At 38.3% G+C, this 23,215-nt stretch overlaps 1 protein-coding gene across 2 annotated transcripts in view; it reads right to left on the bottom strand.

Moving 5' to 3' along the window:
- The window catches only part of COL25A1 (collagen type XXV alpha 1 chain), a 506,768-nt gene extending 488,508 nt beyond the window's left edge, over nt 1-18,260 (bottom strand). The window contains exons 1-3 of one of the 2 annotated variants that reach the window (XM_025385780.1): nt 17,787-18,260; nt 17,341-17,693; nt 16,228-16,297 (exon numbers count right to left, since the gene is read on the bottom strand). In XM_025385780.1, the coding sequence (XP_025241565.1) occupies nt 16,228-16,297; nt 17,341-17,637 (367 nt within the window). In that variant the 5' untranslated portion in view covers nt 17,638-17,693; nt 17,787-18,260. Of the gene's footprint in view, nt 1-16,227; nt 16,298-17,340 lie in introns of both variants that reach the window. The other variant, XM_025385781.1, reaches the window with a different exon arrangement.
- Nucleotides 18,261-23,215: the final 4,955 nt, after the last annotated feature.

Here is a 23,215-nt window from a genome sequence, read left to right on the forward strand (position 1 = left end):
AGAAAGAAAGAAAGAAAGAAAGAAAGAAAGAAAGAAAGAAAGAAAGAAAGAGAGAGAGAGAGAGAGAGAGAAAGAAAGAAAGAAAGAAAGAAAAGAAAGAAAGAAAAGAAAAGAAAAGAAAAGAAAAGAAAAGAAAAGAAACAAAGGGAAAAGAAAGAGCAATAGTTCTCTGAGGAACACAGTTGAAAGCACTGCAAAGCACAGAAGACAAGTAAATGGATCATTGTAAAAAAGCAATTCCAAAGGTGCTCATAAATAGATTATTGGCAACTAAAAGAGACAAACTACCAGAAAACCATGGGGCTCTGTGCTGAACTCTCTCATGCTTAAGTATTTTATTACAAAATCAGAAGAGAACACCATTAGTCAGTTTTCATCAAATTTCCAAGTCACATGAAGGCAAAGGAAGCTAGAAATTTATTGAAAGAATAATTATTCCAACAAATTCTGATAAGGCTGGATTTAGGTTTTATAAACATAGATAAATATTTAGTAAAAATACATATATAGTCTTGAATTTGCCCCCCCTATGCCCCACCCAGGAAAAAAAATCCTATACAATAAAGAGTGAGGAAGACAGGACTTAACAGCATATATAAAAAATACTTAAGGATTTTCATCAGTGCTAAATTCAGTATCAACCAATAGAATTATGAGACCAGCAAGAAAGTTATTATAATTTTAGTCTGCCTTACTTAGCAGTCTAGTTTCTAGAACTAGGGAAGTTTTTTTCTCTCCCATTCCTGCATATGCATCAGGCCACATCTGGAGCTTCATTGAGAATCAATTGCACAAATTTAAGAAAGAAATAGATGAGCTTGAACCTCTGAATGAATTAAGGGAATTTATTCTAAAAATAAAACCATCAATAGGAAATACAATAGGTCACTTTAAATACTTGAAGAGTTATCATAGTACCGAGGTACTCAACTTGTTTTTTATGATGTAGAGCGAGAATGGTATGTAGAGTAAAATGATCCATGCTATATAAAGAATCTCAACCTAACAAAAAGATGAAGTTTTCTAACAACTTGTCCAAAATCGAAAGTACTATTTCAAATGATAATCATAAATTGAATGACTTATGTCACCAACCATTATAGCCAGAATGTCATCAAGGGAATTCAAGTATCAAATGTAATGTATGTCTAGATAACCTTCAAACACACTCTCTCCAACACTGAGATTCTAAAATACTAGCCAAGGCAGCATGTCCCTTGGAGAGAACATTATCAGGAATAATGCAAGTCACACAATCTAAAAAAGGGATTATCAGTGCCAGTGGGTGTGAGAAGCTGAATGCTGACTCAAGAGAGCTGATGGTTCAACTTTCAGGATTTTGCAAGCCCACTGTTAAACACAGCGATTATTAAAACAAATTTTATAAACTTACCATTTAAAAATTACCCTAAAAGCAAAGCTAATAAACACTCAAATATCACTTCCTAATGTTACTTTGTTAACTTGAAAGCAACCCTGGTAGGATATTTACAACCGAAAAACTTGCAAATGCTACAAATCAGAGTTGTGTTGTTTTTTGTTGGGTTTTTTTTTTTTTTTAAGTGCTTAAGCATTTATTAGCAGCATACCACATCAGTAATATCTTAGCCAAGAAGAATTGACTGGGCTCCCACATATACAGCTTGAGGCTGGTGGAAGAGAAGTAGGAATCAAAGTAATCTTCCTCAGGAAACAGAAAAATTAGAAACAGGAAATAGTATCTGAACTTTCAAAAGTTATCTGTCATCCTATTAAACTGTGGTATAATTATACAATAGTGTATAGCCTTCGAAAAGAATGATGTAAATCAATTTGTGTTAGGAAAATAGGCAACAAACTATAGCAACAGACACCTCTGAACAGAGATGGTATATTGTGTACCACTTTTAATTCAAATATTTGCATTTTTGTTATATGCATGGATCATTTAATAATAACAATACTATCATCAAACACGAAGAAAGAGTTCAACCTTGAGGTACACCTTGAGCATAAGGCAACAGAAGCAGCTACAATGCAGAGGAAAGAACAGCTTTGACAAAACAATAGAAATAGAAATAAAAATTCTTAGGCCCCAGCAGGTACTATAAATGGATGCCTCCTGGTGAGAAGATGATCATATATCCTGACTGTTCTGACTACCCTTCATTTCCTGTTCTTCTAAGAGAACTAGCTGCAGAGTATATATTCTTGCCTTTTTCATTCACTGGGAATAAGTAAAGAATGATTCTCGACTGGGAATGATTTTTGCTTCCTCTGGGACATTTGGTAAGATCTGGAAACAGTTTTGGTTATGGAAGCCAAGGAGTGCAACTGGCATCTAGTGGATAGAAACAAAGGATGCTGCTAAGCATCCTATGATGCACAGACCAGCCCCCAACAATAAAGAATTAACCAATCCAAAATATCAGTAATGGGAAGGTTGAAAATCTGTGTATCACTGTTACTGAAGGCCACCTAATTCCATCTCTGTTCTTACAACCCAAGGGAGTCTAACCAAGACCCAGAGATGCCGCCTTCGCTAGAAAACTTGACCATGGAGTCTGATCCAACATTTAGGAGAGCCAGCAAGGCTCCAATAACTGCCATGGAAGGCACCTTGGGGAAGGGTTAAAAATGTGACAGTTGACCTAACAACTGGCAGAGATCATTTATCTTCAGAAAAACCATCTCATTGGTGTGTTAGCAGCATTTCTGCAAAGTATCATAATACACACACACAAAAAAAATCCAAATACCAATTTCTCTGATAACACGTTACTATTTTTGAAGTTATGAAAAGTAAACTGGAATTATGAGTTCAAATACCAATTATCATTGATCATTGTAGGTTTAAATCCATTAAAATTGTATACGGTTGGCTACAGGCCATACTTGTGTAACTATTAATTCTATTGCAGTCTTCAGTCTGCTTATCTGACACCATTAGCTCTTCACAAGGGTTTAGCAGCATACTTATTTCCCTAAACAGTCAGGCATTTGGCACAGGGTCTCACCCATGGTAAGTCACAATAAACATTTTATTAGTTAATTAAAAAAATTAGTTAATTAAAAATACACATGATCTTTCACCTTTGTCTGAGTCTACTGGCGTTAGGTAATACCAGAGGTCAGTTATCAACCACAATATATCATTTTTAAATACTAATATCTAAAATGTTTAATATTTATAATTAATCCCTCCTCTACCTAGTAATATGAGACAACCAGAATGTAACTTGCTTTTAAATGAAGATAAATATTTCCCTACTAAACCCACCAATCCACCTGTAGTTTCAATGGATTCCCCTCACCCATAGCCCCCATTCTGACATACTTTCTTCCTAGAATGTATAGGCAAGGCCATCACCTAGCTTCAGCCATTCTTCTGCCAAAATCCAAGTTGCTGAGGTGGCAGCAACTGAGACAGGCAAGAGCAGAGGAGAGCATCCACATACCGAGGAAGCTGAAGGCCGAGCTGTTTGAGGAGCTGATAAAGTGAATGCTGCATGTGGGTAGAAGAGGTAAAGCAAGATCAAACGAGGCAGGCCAATGGGAGACATATGGGCCAAGAATAGACAAATTTTTCAAAGCATGGATTAAAAACAACGTTGTCTGAAGCAACAACACATGCATGAGTAAGATGGGAACTGGCTGGAAGTATCCAAGAAAAAAACAAACTAGGAGATGAGATATCTGAAGTCAAAGCCAGGAGGGCCAAAATAGCAGTATAAAATCCCAGAGGCAACCATATGCTCATATCAAGCAAATGCAGTCTACAGATGAATGGTTTCTCCATTCAAAAAGGTCCTTCAGTCCTTCCCCTTCCTCAGCCTTATTCAGGCTCAGGAATAACTAAGGATTTCCTCCTCTACACCCCTTGCTAGAGTAAAAGGCTAGATATTTTTGTAGATTACGAAACAAATATCATTTATGAGCTCAAAATTTTAAATACAGTAATGGAGTTAGTATAACATGCTCTGTTTGCTCTGTTGCTAAATACACACAGTGAAAAATATAAGACAGGAGCATGGAATTGATTTACTCACATTTTCTTTTCTAATCACAATGTGGTTCCCTGCAAAATCCGTTATGATGAAAGATGATCTTTAACCCCTTTGTATATCTTACTTTTCAGGTTTTTTATATTAAATATTTATAATAGGCACTATTATTAATAGGGTGGTTCCCTGAAAGTACAGAAAAGGGAGAAAGGCTAATGTAACTGCCTGTACATAATTTCCCAAAACACAAGACGAGGTCAGCAACTCCTTCTTCAACATTAGTGGAACTATTCATTGGTACCTAAATATAGGAAGCAGAGTCTTCCAAAGTGGTGTCCAACTCAAACAAATTGTCAGTGTTACAATTTTCCATTTTACACTGATGTAAATCATACCAGTAATGCAACAGCATAACAATTAGCACCACCCCCATGGGCCTAGCAGATAAAGTATATAAAGCCCAAACTCAGAGGAACTGTCTTTTAAATAACTAATTTTAACAGAAATGAAACCATTTAGTCTCCCAAATCCATAGGTTAGGAATATGAAAGGAAACAGAATAATAAATAATCATTACTACCAGGAATACTAAAGTACACACACACACACACACACACACACACACACACACATATATACACAAAATTTTTTGCTTACCTAAAGAACTGTTTCCTATGTAGTTGCTTTAGTCATATAGGGAAACATGTGTGCTCCTATGGAAAACTATGCATTGTCTATAGCACATCTTTCCTATGTATCTGATTCTGATTCTTTGAGAGCTATTTTATAACTGTGTAAGTTGTAGACAATATCACAAAATCACTTTTGTCTATAGACATACAAACTCTATCTGAGTATAACCAACTTCCCACTGTGAAAAAGTCCGTTTTGCCTCCCTTCGTACATCAATTTCAACATTCCTGAACTAAAAATATGTATGTCTTTAAACTCTCCTTTGAAGTGGTTGTAATACCTTACTAGTTCCTTCTTTAATGATTTAAGTAAAATCTTTAACACTTGTTAATTTTACACCTGTATGAAACTCATAATTTTATTTCTTGAAATTTGTATTTTAATAGTAATTTTTGAGAAAACAATCAGCTACTTTTTGAAATGTGGGAGAAATATTGATATTTGCCATTGATGTTTTCTCAGTTATGCTGCTAAATTGAATCATGAATATAGCTATCACCCAGGAAAGGTCTAGAGGTTTTAGGACCCAAGGATGATGAAGCTCCAAATCAGAAGCTGACAGTAATCCAGGTAAAGTGTCATCAACAGAATGGAGGCAATATAGGGGTTCTAGCCATGCTAGAGAAGGGGAGGGAAGATAGGAGATCCCCCTGAGTAGAATGGGGTTCTTATGTAGGGACATAGAACATCCTCTGTTTTTGTAGTTTCATAGCTATATGGCTGCCTCCCAAAGACATTCCTGTCCACTCTGCTTGCCAACCGCGGATCACATTAGGGCAATGCTTGTTGATTGAGGGCCTGTTTGCTGTATTTACTCTTGGTGCTTTAGGAATCCAATTAACATTATTAATCTCATCACATCCTATAAATGTGAAACAGTGTGAATGTTTAAAATGCTAGCAGTATATGATTACAAATAAACAAAAGTATGGATGTAATAACTTGAAAATGATGAGAAAAAAATGATGTATGATACATATATACAGGGGATACATGTTACTGATTATAAAATTCCTCTGTCTGAGATTTCTTCTTGAGGATTGATGATAGAAGCAAGGGTTTTCTGCTCAAAAAGATGAAAGCTTAAAAGAATAAAAGACATTCTGAATCTAATATGTCATGCGCTCACCCACAGAATACAGAATGTATACCTGAAACTTCTCCATTCAAGGCATTTTTTGTTATAAAAATAAATGAACCTTTTTTAAATATACCAAAAATGGTAACATAAATTTTACCACCAATATACAGCATTCCTCATACAGAACTTGGTTGCAGAACCAACCCAATATTCAGGAAAGTATCCCCAGAAGTAGCTAAAACTTGGAGCATTAAATAATTTTGTACAGAGGAAATTATATGCAAGAACATAAAAGTCCTGGTCTCTTTACGGATGTAATTTCTCAATGCTAGAGGTTTGGGGTTTTTCAAATTAAAAACTTCCAGATGCTTAACATGTATGGTAGTACTAAGTCAAACTTGTCAGACTTGCTGCTTAAAATCCTGGGAAACTGTCAGTATATCTATAGGGGTTGGGAAGGAAATTTAAGGAATACAGTTTAGTTAAATCTCTTTTTTTGTAGTTTATAATAGCTTTGGTTGGCATGTATCAGGGGCGTCCAATCTTTTGGCTTCCCTGGGTCACACTGGAAGAATTGTCTTGGACCACACATTAACGATAGTCAATGAGAAAAAAAAAATTGCAAAAAAACTCATAATGTCTTAAGAAAGTTTACGAACTTGTGTTGCACTACATTCAAAGCCATCCTGGGCCACATGCAGCCTGCAGGGACATGGGTTGGACAAGCTTGGCCTATATGGTCTTTCCAGCCTTTATTACTTGTTCAACTTTCCTATTTTTGTTGCTTTACTGATAGTCTTTTTGCAGAAGACAAAGTAACCAGTTAAAAAAGAAGTCATTTTCTCTTCCAGTCTTCCTTGAAGTCCGCAGTTTGAGACTGTGTATTAAAGAGAAAATAAATTGCTCACCAAAGCTTGATAACTTGTATAACTGCTGTGTCATTCTGTGTCCTACCAGACAAGTGACGAAGGTGCTTCACTTAGCCAAACAACTGTCCACAGCTAGCTACTCATACAGTAAATAGTGCTGCTGATGACAGTGGGCATTCATTTCAATGTGAGGGAGAGTATTGTCTTTCAACTTTTCTTTTGCAGTACTTATTACAGTATGATTGTAGCCAGATTTATACTTTCTATGTGAAATGTATTGCATATCTCACTTACTATTGGCTAAAATCCTGTTAATTCCTAGAGATTTTTCCTATTACTATTTATGTGCAATTCATGTATTCTCATTGTGCCATCAACTTAAATTTCAATATGCAAACATCATCATTTTCATACACATTTTCATACACAACCAAAAATCAAATCAAGTAAGAAAGTCTCAGAGATCTTAGAAATATCTTTAGAAGATCTTAGAAGTCTTATAACACATATTTTCTATAAATAATATAATTTAGGGAAGAGTTATTTTTCATATACTACCTCGTGGACTAAATATTAACTATTCATCAAAAAATCAACTGCTTTAAGTAAATACATTTTAAAAGAATGAACTGCTGTAACTTGGTAATAAAGCTCTGTATGAATATCTAGAATCAAAAAATAAGTAAAAACATAAGGGAAGAAATTTGAAAAAACAGAAAATTGTTATTAGAAGAACAAGAACAATATTGTGACTTGAAGTCTTAAAAAATAAGAGACTTTAAGAAAAAGGATGAGGTGAGATGTAGATTTTCTAATGAACAGTACCATGCTCAGTTACACAGTGCATTTACCCAGCTTTCCTGTGATACTATTATTACATCAGCTTCCTTGCTAGAATACTCCAACCCATTAAAGAGATGATATTACAACAATAGTCATTTTCAGACTTTAATTTGAATAAATAATTTTACTACCATCATTTCTAGTCATGCTTCTAGTACAGTATTTCAGAGATCACTTCTGTGTTGACAAGTGTAAGTCCTCTGGGGCTTGCAATTTCAATAATTTTCTAATAGTGTCCTACAGAGTCCTAAGGTTCTTTGGAGATGCCTCAGGGGCCAGCATCGGGGAGAGAGGTGGGCAGCAGAAAGAAAGGGCATGGAGGCTATTGGCTTCTGCCCACTCTAGTCTCTGATGTCAATCAGTGTAGCTAACATTGTGTGCAATTTCATATGCTGGGGTTTCTCATATAATTTCATTTTTTAAAAAGGTTCAGCCTTTTAAATAAATGTTATAAAATCCCTGTACTACTTAATCTCCAAGATTTATATTAGTTTTAATATGTTATGGCTCACAAAGTTCTCAGAGAAAAGGTTTAAAAGGCATGGGGATGAGAATAGTAATGCATGGAAAGTGATGCACCACATTAAAAGCCTCAACCCACATTTTCAGATCTCCGTTATAAACATCTTGCCATTTTATAGAGAACCTTCTATAGAGAGCTTTATGATGAGTCCTAGAGATACACAGATACAAACCAGAGTCCCTGCCAAGGAGCTCACGAGTGAGATTGGTAGTGGAATACAGCTGTACCATGAGATCACTTATCTGGGAAGAGACTGTCAGTATATCTACAGGGGTTTGGAGGGAAGTTTAGGGGATGCGGTGAGCCCATAAATGACATTGGTAGTAGAATAGTCATACCATGAGACCACCTACCAGTTAGCATGTGTCAGGATCTGCCCACAAAAGTCACTTGGTCCTTGACCCATTTAACCCACTTGATTCCCAATCAAGTTGATAACCATCCTGAGAAAAGCAGTTATTTAAGAAGCATTTTTCCATTTGAACGTCATGTGCTCTGACCTTGTGCCCTAATTCTTTCAGTAAAAAATGATTTTTAGTGTTCCAAAGTTCACTTAGGAGCCCTAGAACTGGCCAGCATTTCTGGCATGACTTTAAAGTAAAAGCGTAGGTTTTTGAGTGGTTTGTGGAAATCACTTTCATCTTATGATCATATCATATATTATCTTAAAATGCTGGCTGGAATCTGGAGTCTCTGAGATGACACATTGGGGTTTCATAATTCCTAGAAGGGTAATACAAACAACTTACCTTTGATAGCTCCCAGCATTGACCTAAGACATCAGAATGCTGAGTAAGAAATGGATCAATTTTCCTGACATATTTCACTGTAGCATCTTAAAGATCAAAAATGGAGGTATAATACAAAGCTATAATGGAGAATTCCTCTGACTCCCTAACTATTGTCCAGAATTATATAACAATAAGAACTCTAAAATATCAAGTTTTCTAAATATGATGATAGAGAAACATGACTCTGAGAGACTAGGAAATATAAGAGGCTTTTTCCTCCCCTCTTTTACTCTCCTTACATGTGAACTCTTTGGTAAAGAAGGGAAAACAATATTTACCCCTTCCCTGATCAGCTACTTTTAGTTAGACGCATTCTGACTCTCAATACTACCATAATGTACAAACTAGAGCTGGCTACAATTCATACAATTTACTCAGCCACTTAGCCTAAATGCGAAAATTGTGTTTTAGAATGTGCTGACCACATTTCAAATACAAGAATAAAAATATTGTGTACATAATCCAGGAAACTAGAGTTCCTAAAATCTAAATAATTAACATCCAAATGAACAGACATAGTCTTGGCATTCATGACAAATAAGGTCTATGTCTACTAAATATGCCTTTATAGCAAAAAGATGAATTTAGCAATAAGACTAAAGAATACAATATGAAGAAAAATAAAAAATGCATTTCAACTCTCATATTATGTGGCAACTTAAAGTTGAAATGAAGACTCTAGATGAAATTATGTCAAAAGCATGACAGTGATTCCAAATGATTCTGGATTTTGAAAAATTCCAAAATGTAAGTACAAAATCCTCAACAGGTAAGTTCAATTACATTTAGTTCATTTATTCTATCTACTGGGATAGTAGCTTAAACTTCATATCTGTGAGTTTATCTACTAAATGAACGTTTTGACTAATATAAATGTGAAATTTACTAGATTATTCTAAATATCTTAAAGCTGATAGGACACTAGAGTTTTCAAATATAGGTGGAAGAAATTCCTTGCTTCCTCCATGAATCTTTTTCACCACAAACAGAAGTCAAAAGATAGAAGTCAGCTATAGATTTAACTGGGAAGGAGGAGGCAGAAGAGAGGAAGTCCTGCTATTCAGCTCAGTTCCTCCTCCTAGTGGTCACAAAGGGGAGGTACCTGCCATCTGGTGTCATTTCCTCAAGGGCTCCTTTCGTTTAAATGACACAGAATAGTCATTTGGAGGAATACATGATGCCAATGAAAAGTGCTCAATTTTAATTTGTAGGTGATTTCCACTTGCTTCTGCTTCTCACTCTTCTATACTTATTTAAAACAGTCAATTTTAAAATAATATTTCTTAATTGCAAGATTTCTGAATAAATCCCAAATGAAGCAGTAACTATCCATGTCTAAGAATTTAGTACGCGGGCACACCACAGTAATTTTTTAAAACAAACCGGGGAAACAGTGTTAAATATCATGGTGTGTTAAACCACCACATGGAACTTCACCCATATTGGCAAACCAGGGAGGCTGGGGATGCGTCTATATTTAACCATCACATACTAGGCTATAGCCACAGCCCAGATTGACTCATACATTGTTTTCACATTCTCAGCTTCCTTCAAACCACCAAGTAATTGTTTATAAAGTGATAGTATGAAATAAAAACCTTTTTCATGATAGGTTTTGGACGGTTTCCACTAGAGATAACATAGATTGATGTTATTTGGATAAATGTCTTGTGAGGTTCCCTGCAACAGGAAATGCCCCCCTGGGCTGCAAAGCAGTCCTGATTCTGACGTATTTCCTCATCAGCTCTCCATTTACCTAATCCTGTTGTTAAGAGGATGCCCCTTCTCATCCCTAGACCTAAGCCTGACATTCAGATACTATTTTCATTAACATCACATAGTTGATTTTGTACAATTACAAAGCAATCAGAAGCATGGTAGGATATTATGGCCCTGAAAGGCTTCTTATGTCTACATATAATTTGAATGAGCTGGAATGAATGAAACTCTATGCAGAATTTGTACCCTTTTCTTAAGTAATTCCCAGCTAACGAAAAAAATAGAATTATTAAGGCAAGAAAGAGAAAAGAGTAGTTTAAGAATTAGCTTCCTAATAACTTGTAGACAAGAGAAGCCAAGAAACAAGAACATTGCTTCAAGAGACAATTTGTCATTTGCCCTTTGGGTGACTGGGCATTTTTACCAGCTGTCACTCCTGGACCAACTAAAAGTGTTACATCCAAACTGTTGTACTCATTAGGACTGAAACAATTTAACATGGATGCCTGAAGGCACTCGGATATCACATTGTATTGTTTGGCCTTATAAGAAGAGAGGAATGCCTGCTATTCTCATTTAAATAAAATTTATAGCATTTTAATTTGATTTCTTTCTGCAAACTGTTTCTGACTATTCTTTGCCTTACATAATTGAAAATCTATTATTACTCCCTTACTTGATGCACTCTTTCCATTCACTGTGCAGCGTGTTAGGATAAAAACATACAGCCTAAGTGAAAAACCATGTATAGTAAGAAACACAAGTTTTATGTGAGAAAGTAAATTTATGTTAGAAAGGTAATTTAAAGGTTCTTCTTATACAATAGGAAAGAGTACACAACCATCAAGCTACAGTTAACATTTATTGCCACCCAAAACTGAGAACACAGACAACGAGGTCAGTCACCAGGGGCAATATTGTTTGCATTTATGAATCTTGCTTGCCTATGTGAATTGCTTGCCTACCTGTATTCTTATTTTGTACACCATCATTTTTATGGACTTGGAGTGTACAGAGAGACCTCAGAAGTTATCTACTGTATGTTTTTTATGTCTAGTTAAATTCTCTAAGCAAATGACTAGCTGTGTTACACGGAATGATTATCACGAATGTACAGGAGCCAGGTCCAGTGGTACTGTTCAGTAAGCCAGACATGAAGTTTCTCTCCTTATTCAACCTAACTCTCCCTATTTTCAGGAGAAAAGTAGAAAAATAAGCCATCCTCCTCCTGTCTACAACAACCCTTTACATATTAAAAGTGACTTTTTTGTTTCACATGGGGTAAGTATACCAGGTATCAGTACACCTCTATCTGTTCATAAATTCTTGGAGAGCTAAAAGGCAAATCAGCTTTTTATCCATTGCTAGAGCTTTTATTTTCATCAGAAACCAGATTTTCTCCTATTGTGAACTTCTAGAAGAGAATTATACTTTTTTCTCTATTTTCCCCAGAGAAAAGAAAAATAAAATCTTTGGGTTTACAAAAATGGAAGAGATTTTAGTCATCTGCCCCAAAGCCCACTATACTTTTTCTTGGTTGCACTTGTCATACCTGTATATTCATGTCATTTTTAAAGAATTGTCTGTCATCCTCATCAAAATGTAAGCTTCATGAGGGAAGATACCAAGTCTGCCTTGTACACCAACATTTTCCCAATGTCTAGTACAGTATTTGGCATACAGCAGCCTTTTCATTTAACCTGAAGAACTGACAAATGCCCTTCAAAATCATTCTTGTGCAGCACTCCTATTTTGGAGATATGAAAATAGAAACTGTAAGAGGTGTTCTTGGAAATGACTTCCAAAAATTACATAACAAGTTAATGATAAAGCCAGGATTGGAACTTTGGATTCTTTATTCCGCATCCTCATTCTTCCTCCACTACACCAAAGAGGTTCTTATACCTAACATCCTGGGCAGGCAACACTACTGATGAGTAAGATACGGAAAGCTTTGTGATCTACACATCTTTTGGTTGGCTGCCTGGCTCCCAGTGTTCTTCATCAGCTGGAACATAAAAACCTTCTCATAGATATGCCTGGTTTATGCATACTTTATGTAAGATTCCAAGAACAGAACCCAAAACTAAATTCTACAGCCATAGCAAAGAGCCAACTTATTCTCTCCAATTAGAGTTGAATTTTACAGAGGCCAAGCCACAGATTCCAGCTGAATTTCTCTGGTTCGGCTACTGCTAAAACAAATATTCTGCTAAATAAAGCTTCAATTTGTATGGAAATTTAAAAATTATTATTTTTTAAATTATTTTGGGTTTCTTTAAACCAAATATTTTTTAAAATAGAGTTTTTCTGAGTGCATGAAAGAAATAAATGCAAGTTTCCCAGGGTGACAAGATGATCTAAAACGGGATTGTGGTGATGGCTGCCCAACTCTATAAATCTGTTTTTAAAATCTTAAAATAGGTAAATATTATAAATTTTACTGCAATAGGCCTTTAAAAAATGAAAAGGAGTCACACAATTAAGCTATTTCTTTTTGTAAACATCTGGTATTAAAACTGTAAAGCTATTCTTTAATATCCCCATGGTCTTTTAAGCCCAGGTCCTATCTACTTCAACCATGGTTTACCTAAAAGGTCAAAAGTTTTCCCTGCAATTTTTGTAAGAATAATTTAGGAGACTTATATAAATATCAAAAAAGAACCAATATTTATATAGCACCAAGAAATACTGACCAGTATGGTTATCTGCATGAATAATCTACAGATATATTTATTTAATTAAGTATAGTGTTCTAGTCCAAACCTGCCATTAGTTAGCCACTGGGTTTTTAGCAAATTATAGAATATCTCCAGGTCTCAGTTTTCCCACCTATTTCTTATGTCTCTGTAGATCACAGTAGAGCTAAGTAGCATATAATATACTAAAAAGAATAGTAATTGCTATTGTCTAATGGATAGCCACTAATATGCCAGACTATTTAGGTAAACGCTTACCCTAAGGAAGGTATTATTAGTCTTTTTTTCCCTTGTTTTTTTTTTTTTTTTTTTTTTTTTTTGGAGATGAGGAAATTAGAACATAGGAAAGTTCATTAGTTTTACCAATGTCACACAGTTATTTAGTACCAGATCCAAGATTCCAATCCAGAATTATCCAGGTTCAAAACCTATACTTATTCTCTATTCCTTGGTAGACTGGGCTTTTGGTTCTATCAGATGTGGGCATGAATCCTGACCTTGCCTTTACTATGTTAAATTAATCATCTTCTCTGAATCTTAGTTTCCTCATCTGTAAAATGAAATTACTAATACTTAACTCAGGGTCCTTGTGAAAATTAAATTAGAGAGTACATCCCCTGCCATTAGAAGCCATTTTTTAAAAACTGTCTTTTTCATCTCTCCCTCACAGAGGTTCCCTCTTGTGCATAAAAATATATCTATAAATTCTATGATTACCTTAGAGCCTACCTGAATAAACCTCACTGGGATTGAGTTCTATCAAGAGCAATTAGAGTGAACGCAAACAACACAGCATTGCTTCTTTGCTATCAGTCCTTGGCTCTGTGACTGAAACTGTCAACAAGAGTGTCAACTTCAAGGGGTAGGCATCTGTCCACAGGAACTGAGCTGAGGTCACAGACTTGTCTCACTCTGCCCTACAAACAGATGTCTAGGTGACATCTCTTAGTCACTGCAAACCAGGGTTAGAGCCAAACCAGGTGGAAGTGCTGAATCTCTTTTCTAATCCTCTTGGTCAGCCCATTCATTCCCTAAAACAATTCTTCACAGACCATAATTCGAAATAATGAGTTTTCCCCAGGATATTATTTTCAACATAATGTCCTTATTTTGATGATGTCTGATTATCCCTCAAGCCAAAGTTAGTGTTTCCATCACAGCAGTTTGTCAGCAAGAAACCTGCTTGATTCTGCATATTAGAATGCACACCTTCAAATGTTTACCTCGAAAGTTGCCAGGTAAAAATTGATGTAATGTGGAGCTCTAGTGGTGGCAAGAGGTAAAGCAGCTATTAGTGGGAGCCAACAAAAAAGCCTAGGAAATCTCCATTTATTATTACATTAACATGCTAAGATGAAAAAATGGTCCAAAATAATCCAAAATAATATACAGTAAATTTTAAATGTAATAGATTTATTTTAGATTACAAGTTAGACTTCGTAGCTAGCCTACATTAAACATCCTGAAACAATTATATCTTCTCAAAAAATAGAACTCAATGCTGTGGTTGTCATTTTTCTATTTTTACTAAGTTCATTAAGAATCATATTAATTAAGCACTAGCTATTGTTCACAGAGCTAGTAAGAATACCGTATACGAAAAAATGCTGGACTCTAAGTGGTATGATCAGTGAAGTTCTGTACCAACTGTCCTGGGAATTTAAATAATCCCTACAGGCTGATGAGGTGGTTGTGAGTTAATTCCCACACTAGAAAAGTGCCTTCCTTGAATATTTGACTTCTGAGATATTTTCCAACTTAAAACAACTAAGAATGAGACCTACACTGTCAAAGGTTAACTCTTTTGTTTTTCTGGTACCTAACGTATATGTCTTCTCACTCAAAAGGGCTTCATTTAAAAAATATAACTGTCTTATGTTCAAAAATGTAACAGAATATAAACAGTAAAATTTGTATAATGTACAACCTGGAGTTGACATTTAAAATTTCTAAATGTGGTGCCTTGTTTAGCTGTGCCAAAACAAGTTATCATGAGGGGGAAAAGGTTTCAGAATATGAAAAAAAACAAGAACTTGCCTTTTCATATATAAGTACCTAAGTATCATGTTCCTTAATACTAAAGAAATTTTAAGAGACTCACTTTCCATGAGTGATGGTAAAAGAAACTATCATATTCATAAATGTGTTAACAATGTTTATCTGAAATAAACATCTCAACTCATGGGAGTTTTCCATGACTTATATGAGTTGAATCCACTAGATGTTTCCAATGGCCATATTCCAAGGGCTTCTAAATTGTCAGGTCTGAGATAACTACCAAGCCCTCAAAGGTACATGAAGGAAGACTTAATGATTACCCAGGGGGTCTTATTTATGATGTCCTTCTTCCCTGTCCTTCTACTAATATGCTGTCTTTAATATAGTTCCCTGAAGCTACACAGAAAAAAAAGGTAAAAGTATAAGAGCCTCTTCTTCAAAAGTCATTGAGAATGCAAGAGTTTGTAATGGGAAGCTCAAGATAAAGAACTGATTTTCTTTCAGTCATCATCTCTAGCTATAGAATAGGAGATGGAATCTTTTTAATAGAATAGAAACAGCAGGAAAGGAAGTGAAGGTGGTTTACTAACATAATCGTATGCCAAAGGGAATAAACCAAAGGGAAAAAAAAAAAAATCTGCACTAACGCAATATGAGCGAGCCAGCAATTCAGAATCTAACAGTTCTACAGTCCTTTTCACTGTCGGCATTAAGACAATTTAATTGAAGAATATTTTTCAATTTGTGAATCTAAGATGTTTGTTTTTGTACATCACCTTGCCTATATTTTCTTTGGTGATTATCTCTATCTCCTTTGCTTTCCCACAACAGGCCTTGGTATGCTGCTTAAAATAATATTTGGGGCTTTATTTTCCATCCTTCTGAATGAGACATGTTGATTTTATTAAAGCAAGTTGCAGTCTGCATTCTTTCTTTACTATTATTACAGGTAGACTTGACAGACACAGGACCTTTGTCTTAAAATGCTCTGCTCTGGAGGAAACCTTGTTAAAGAAGTTCCATTTTACCTGCTGGGCAGTTACATTCTGAAGGTGCTTCTCTTGCGATTCTTATTTTAGCCATATGTTCATAGGATTTCTGTAGGAAAAGAAGAGTTATTAACAATCATCAGTAGCACTGTAGAGGCATGGAGTCTTTAGGGACTCTAGCCATACGCCTGATTTACCGGCATTTCATAACCTGTATAATTAATATTTACATAAGTACTTGGACTCTAGTCAAGAAAGTAACCATGCCTAAGCCCTAAAAAAAGACAATGACCACTGAAAGGGTATCAACATTGCTGGACTTGTGTAACATCTTTCTCCATTGTTCCCTATCACCACTCTCTCATGCAGTCAATGTAAAAACCTAGCACTAAAATGTTACAGTACTAGGTAAGCTGTGGCTTACCAATAACAGCCAATATTTTATACATGAAGGTCAACTGCTTTATCATGCTAGGCTGCAACAACTGCCAAATAGGCTCCCCGCTAGGGTAAGCTTCCAGAAAACCCCCTTACTCTAGTCTAAAGTTGCCCTTAAACATAGCATAGATTCCTTTCAACTCTCAACTCCAAGGGCTCTGCATTCATAAATACTCCGGCACTGCAACCTTTACCAAAAATAAAGCTACTTTTAAAAAAACGTTTAAACTTTTAATATGAAAAGATTGAAGGTGTGAAATTATTGACTTTACATTATACAAGAGATTATTTTACATTTAAGAGTGATTACCTTTTTTGTATATTAATATCTATGACCGTAACCATCTTATAACATGTAAAAGATTTAACAGATGCTATTTCTGCAAGAAAGATTCTCTCCACAATTGGGAAAGCCTCACATGTGACTTAGGATAACTAAAAAGAGGTAAAATGCCCTTTCCCCCTTTTAGAACTTCCTATATGTTTAACATGCAAACATTAAGAGAGAGTGAGGGAAGATTAGAAATAGGGATGAGGATATCAAGGGATGTGCACATACAAATATATGCTACAGTGAGCATAGATCCTTGCCTAACACACGCACGCGCACGCACACACACAGCCACACCAAGTTTGCGTACAGTAAGGGTAGCGGCTAGTCATGCACACAGAGTCACGCTTGTACAAGATGCAAAATACCCCAGCCTCTCACACCTGAGCCAGAAGTCGCTCCACTTTCTCTTGCACCATAGCCTTGAGCTGATCCAGGGTATCAGGCAGCAGATGAATGGAAGGGGCCCCTTTGGCGGATTCGAGAGCGGCGATCCTCGCCTGGAGGTTGTTGGTTTTCACACCCAGGTACAGGCAAGACACCACGGCCACCACTGACAGAAGAGCCGCCAGGAAGGCGCACGGTGACATGGTCCGGGCACAATGCTGCTCGGCAGGGCTCGAGTCCTCGGATCCGGGCTCCCGGGCCCCTCCTTTTCCTGCGTGCTTCTTCAGCAGCATCGTGGCGGGGTCGGCCGTCTCGGCTTCGCCTCCCACCCTCTACACCTTAAATAATCCTAAAAGGAAAGAAAAAGGTCGATTCCTCCAAAGTTCAGTCCCTGTGGTTGCACAACTAGCTGGTGGAGTCAAGCCCGCGAGCGGAGATGGACCCCTGCCTTGCTCAGCGTCCAGACCCGCAGGCGTGCACTATCCCCGCTTTCTTCTCTCCTCCCAGCTGGAAGTGAAAAGCACCCTCAGACCGGGGACCGGGTGGCGGTGGGGTAAAAAGCAAGACGAAGCCCACCCAGACAGCTCTTCCGACTCCCAAAGGACAGACACCTCTTCCGAGGTCCCCGACAGCGGTCGCTCAGGGTCCGAGGGACGGCGACCGAGGCACGGCGCGGGGCCGCGGCTCGCCCTGGCCACGGAGGACCGAACCTGTTGCGCCTCTGTGAGTTTGCCTTATTTCTACCTACTCGGTGTCTTTCAGCACGCCGACCTGTTTCCCACCTGCATTCAGTTCGAGGCAAAAAGGCTGGGAGAGCACGCTAGAGCGCAGCGCGAAAGGGGCGGCTAAGGGGGAGAAGAGAGGAAAACCAAATAAACCCAAGGAGCCAATACTAGTCGCGAAGCCGAAGTCGCGGCTGCCCGAAGGATCTCCGCAACCCCGCGTGCGCGATCCTTAAATACCCTTCGGGATGCTCGTGTGAGTGTGTGTGTGTGTGTGTGTGTGTGTGAGTGCGCGCGCGCTCCGAGCACGACGTCCCTCCCCCGACCCCCTCCCGGCGCCCGGCGTCCGGCCCGTGGCTCCCGCTGCTGCCGCTGCTGCGCGCCCCCCTTCCGAAGCCAAAGCAGGAGCCCGCCTTATTATCATAATGTATTCACCTTGGCCCAGCCCGCGGGCCGGCCCAGGGAACCCCCCAGGGGGGCGGGAAGCTTGGGTGGGAGCGGGGCAGGAGGTCTGTTATTAGCATAATACATGCAAATAGCTGGAGCGGCCACCGTGATTGGAGAGGAGCCTGGCGACCCCTCCCCCTGCGCAGAGTAACTTCAGCGTCCCCGAAGGCCACCTCTCTGGCCTGGGCCAGGGGCCGAAGCGGGGTCTGCTGCGCAAGAGGCGGCAACTTTGGCTTATACTGACTCAGTCCAGCGCCCCCTCTTTATCCCACTTAAAAATGGAGAAATGGCCTCCGGGAGGAAGATGTGAAGCAAAACGCTCTATCTCTCCCGATCTTCACTCAAAAGCAGCCGCAGGAGCTCTTGCTGTCTCGCTCTGGTGCAGCGTTTTTCCCTCCTCCCTCACTTTCCCACATGCCCGGAGGCAAAGTGTCTGGCGGACGTCTGAGGTACATTTCCCCACTTCCCTTCTCTTCCCAATGCCGCCCGCAGATTCTCCAACGAGGGGAAGTTTTCTCTCCCCTCCCCCAGTTTCCTTGTCTTGACGGCAGAGTCTCCTCCCAGCTCTGTATTCCTAGTCTGTACTAGGATGCTAATGTGTTTTCCTGATTCCCTGGTTTGCGGGATTGTAAAAGGGAGTGTTGAAGTATACGCATTTCTCAGGATTTAGGAAAGGAATGAAGAATGAAGTCAGTTTTTCCTCTTACCTGACTCTCCTCATGCTGTTCCCGCTGGAACAAATTACAGGGTCTCTAATGGGATTTTGGAAAGTTGGTAACAAGTAGCATTTGACATCTAATTGACTTTGGGGAAAACAGAAATCCCACCTCTTATTCCAAAGAGTTCCTTCTTATCTCCCTATAAAAAAAAAAAAAAAAAAAAACCATATATTTTTCCTATTCTCCTTGATCAAGCTAACCTGAGGTCGTTGCTTGTTGTAACGTTGTTGACTGTAATCAACAAAATACTTACACTTAGTTGGTCTTTCACACGTGTAGACGGATATTGCTTGGTATGAAGCAAGGTAAGGAAATAACAGCATTAGAGGAAGAAAGAGACTAACATTGGAGGAAAACTCAATGAATTTTGCTATAAAGTGAAAACCATAATTCATTTATATTACACAGTGGTTCTCAAAGGATGGTCCTAGACCAATAACATCAGCATCACCTGAGACCTTAGCCAACATTTAAATTCTAGGTTCCTACCACAGATCTGAATCAGAAACGCTAGCTACTACCACTACTGAAAAAAAAAAAAAAAAACAGCAATGTGTTTTAACAAGCCCTCCAAATGATTTTGATATATACTACTAAAGTTTGAGAACCACTGGTATAATACTTTCCAAAATATTTTCAAATACTTTTTTGAACCTCATAACCCTGCGACGTGAGGAATTACTGTTCCTCTTTTAAATATAAATAAAATTTTTAAGTAAATTTTAAAGAGATAAATTTCAAGTCACATTTAATTGTGATTAAACATGTTTCCAATAATGACCCAAATAATGGGTACAAATGTTTTAATGTACCAACTCTTTCCGTAACCTCTAACTATTCCTTAGTCTCCTCTGCAGGCTTTTCCTGTCATTTCTCTGAAAGTTGGTGCTCCCTGGGCCTCTGTCTAGTCCATCTTCTCTTCTCTGTGTACTCTCTCCAGTAGAGTTCCCAGTGGCCATCATTACACTGATGAGTCATAAATTCATATCGAAAGCCCAAACCTCTCTCCTGAACCTCAGATCCATGTAGCCAGTTGCCTCTTTGCCATCTCCATTTGGATGTCTCACTCTCATTTCCAATTTAACCTGCAGCTTACCTCCAAACTCTACTCTGCTTTCTCTGTTTCCCATCTCAGCCAATGGAGTTGCCATCCATCCAGTCTCCCCAAGCCAAAATACCCAGTAGCCGGCCCTGACTTCTCCCTTGCCCTCCTCTCCTCATCTATTTAGAGTCCTTCAATACTTCCAGTTGTCCTTAGGACAAAGATCTTACATCTTTCAACCCCCACAACAAACCCCCTTGTCTACCATCTCAACAGCCTCATTGCTCATTCTTCCTCTCAGACTCTCCACATCAACTTCTCTGAAGTGTGGAAACAATGAGAATAAAGAGCTTTTTCTTTTGGACAACACACCGCTCTTAAAATTTCATTAGAAAAGCCATTTTCTGTCTTGACTGATGCCTACAGTAGGTTACACATTTAATTTGGATGATGCAATGTTCTTATAGCATGCTTTGTGTAAATTGGCCATGAGAAGGTACATTAACAACTCTTGCAAGCCCTCAGCACTATTAGATCTTAGTAGAGAGATAGAGTTGGAATTTTGTGGCTTTGAGATCTTTATCCAAAGGATTAGATTTGCTTTATGTCTTTGGTGGGCACAATACCTCAGAAATATACCAGCCATTAGTGCTAAGATTTCAAAACCCAGTAGATTCTCTGCATCAAGCACACAGAACGTGTGGATCAACAAAGCTCTGAGGGTTTGAACGCATGTTGTTCTGTGTATTCATCAAAGCACAGTTGTTATTTTGGTTCCAATGTGGAGGCTTCAAAAAAGTAAAAATATCACTAAAAATGCTATAGTCCAGCTGACTCCAATTTGCCTGACTAATATCAATAGTATTAATAGTAAAATGCAAACAGCGAGCTATAGGACAGGTATGCAGTGGGAAGAATAATGGACACCCAAACATGTCCATGTCCTAATCTCCAAAACAGTGAATGTGCTACCTTGCATGCAAAAACAGATTGGCAGATATGATTCAGTTAAAGATCTTGAGGTGGGGAGATTTTCTTCAATTATGTGGGTGGGCCCAGTGTAGCACAAGGGTCCTTCTAAGGGGAAGGCAGGGTCTCAGAGTGAGAAGCAATGTAACAATAAAAGCAGAGGTGAGAGTGATGTGAATACTGGCGTAGAAGATGGAAGGGGGTCACAAATCAAGGAATATAAGCAACTTCCAGAAGCTGCAAAAGATAAGGAACAAGTTCTCCCCTAGATCCTACAGAAAGAACACAGCCCTGCCAACACCTTGATTTTAAGACCTCTGGCTATCAGAACTATAATTAATAAGTTTGTGTTGTTTTAAACCACTAATTTGTGATAATTTGTTACAAGAGCAAAGGAAACCAATATCATCACGATCACAAGAAATCAGTGTTCATCTGCTACAGCATCATAAGTGATATTGGAACCACCATAATGCCCTACAACTCAAGCAGACCCTGTAGTAACAAAGTGCTGTCTGTCAAATGTTTATACATTTCTATTTCATTGACATGCCCACTGGGAAAGGATCAGAGAGATATGCCCTCTCTCATGTCATATAAAATTAGGATGCCCTTTATGAGGACATATTAAACTGAATAAAATAAGTTGTTTCTTTGATGCCTCCCATTAATGCAACTCAAAAACAATAAATCATCCAAGCTGTATAGTCACTTTCATCTCTCCTCCCTACTAATGCTAGCCTAGCCAGAATCCTGACCCAGGACTCAGCATTGCTACTGTTTTCTGCTTTGTTTTTGCGAGTGCGTCTCACTCTGTTGCCCAGGCTGGAGTCCAGTGGCATGATCATGGCTCACTCCAGCCTCCTGAGCCCAGACCACCTGGGCTCAAATGATCCACCCACCTCAGCCTCCTGAGCAGCTGGGACCACAGGTAATCACCAGGCTAATTTTTTATTTTTTGTAGAGATGGGGTCTCTCTGTGTTGTCCAGGCTGTCCTCAAACTCCGGGGCTCAAGTGATCCTCCTGCCTTGGCTTCCAAAAGTGCTGGGATTACAGGCATGAGCCACCGCACCCGGCCCACTGCTAGTACTATTGTTACCAATCTCCATGACAGAAAAAAATGAAATAAAGATTAATGACAGAGAGGCATATCAGGAAGTTAAAGTAAGAAAGAAAGCACCTGGAGAAAGAGCAAGAAAAGATAAAGGGGAAAACTGAGACAGAAGAAAGGAGCTTTTTAAGTGGGTAAAAGTGTTTTTTAAGAAGAAAAAGACATAATCCACTCCTATATACCTCTAGGAGGCTAATCTTTAAAGGAGATAAAGCATAGAAGTGAGAAACTAACATATACTAAAATTTCTGATGGTTTATGTGTATTTAGAAAGATTATCTGCCCAAAGTAAATAGCTGAGATAATCGTGGTATGCTCTTTTTAGATATTAACTACATTGCAAAAAAATTTTTAGTTTTATTAGAAAATATATTTTAGCATCATTGGTTTTTGAGGCTAAGGTTTTTATAACCACAGTTTTCACCAAAGTTCACCAACAAAGCTATCAAGCAGAAGCGAATGTATGAAGAGATTTGTGGCCTGTTTTTTTTTTTTTTTTTTTTTTTTTTTTTTTTGGACACTGAGTTTCACTCTTGTTGCCCAGGCTGGAGTGCAATGGCACGATCTCGGCTCACTGCAAGCTCTGCCACCGCCCCCCCGGTTCAAGTAATTCTCCTGCCTCAGCCTCCCGAGTAGCTGGGATTACAGGCATGCACTACCACACCTGGCTAATTTTGTATTTTTAGTAGAGATGGGGTTTCTCCATGTGGGTCAGGCTGGTCTCAGACTCCCGACCTCAGGGGATCCGCCTGCCTCAGCCTCCCAAAGTGCTGGGATTACAGGCGTGAGCCACCACGCCCGGCCTGTGGCCGTCTTTATATACCCACAACCACCCGTTGCGTCCACTAAGTACCTTAATA

This window comes from Theropithecus gelada, chromosome 5, assembly GCF_003255815.1.
Source record: "Theropithecus gelada isolate Dixy chromosome 5, Tgel_1.0, whole genome shotgun sequence".
Taxonomy (NCBI): domain Eukaryota; kingdom Metazoa; phylum Chordata; class Mammalia; order Primates; family Cercopithecidae; genus Theropithecus; species Theropithecus gelada.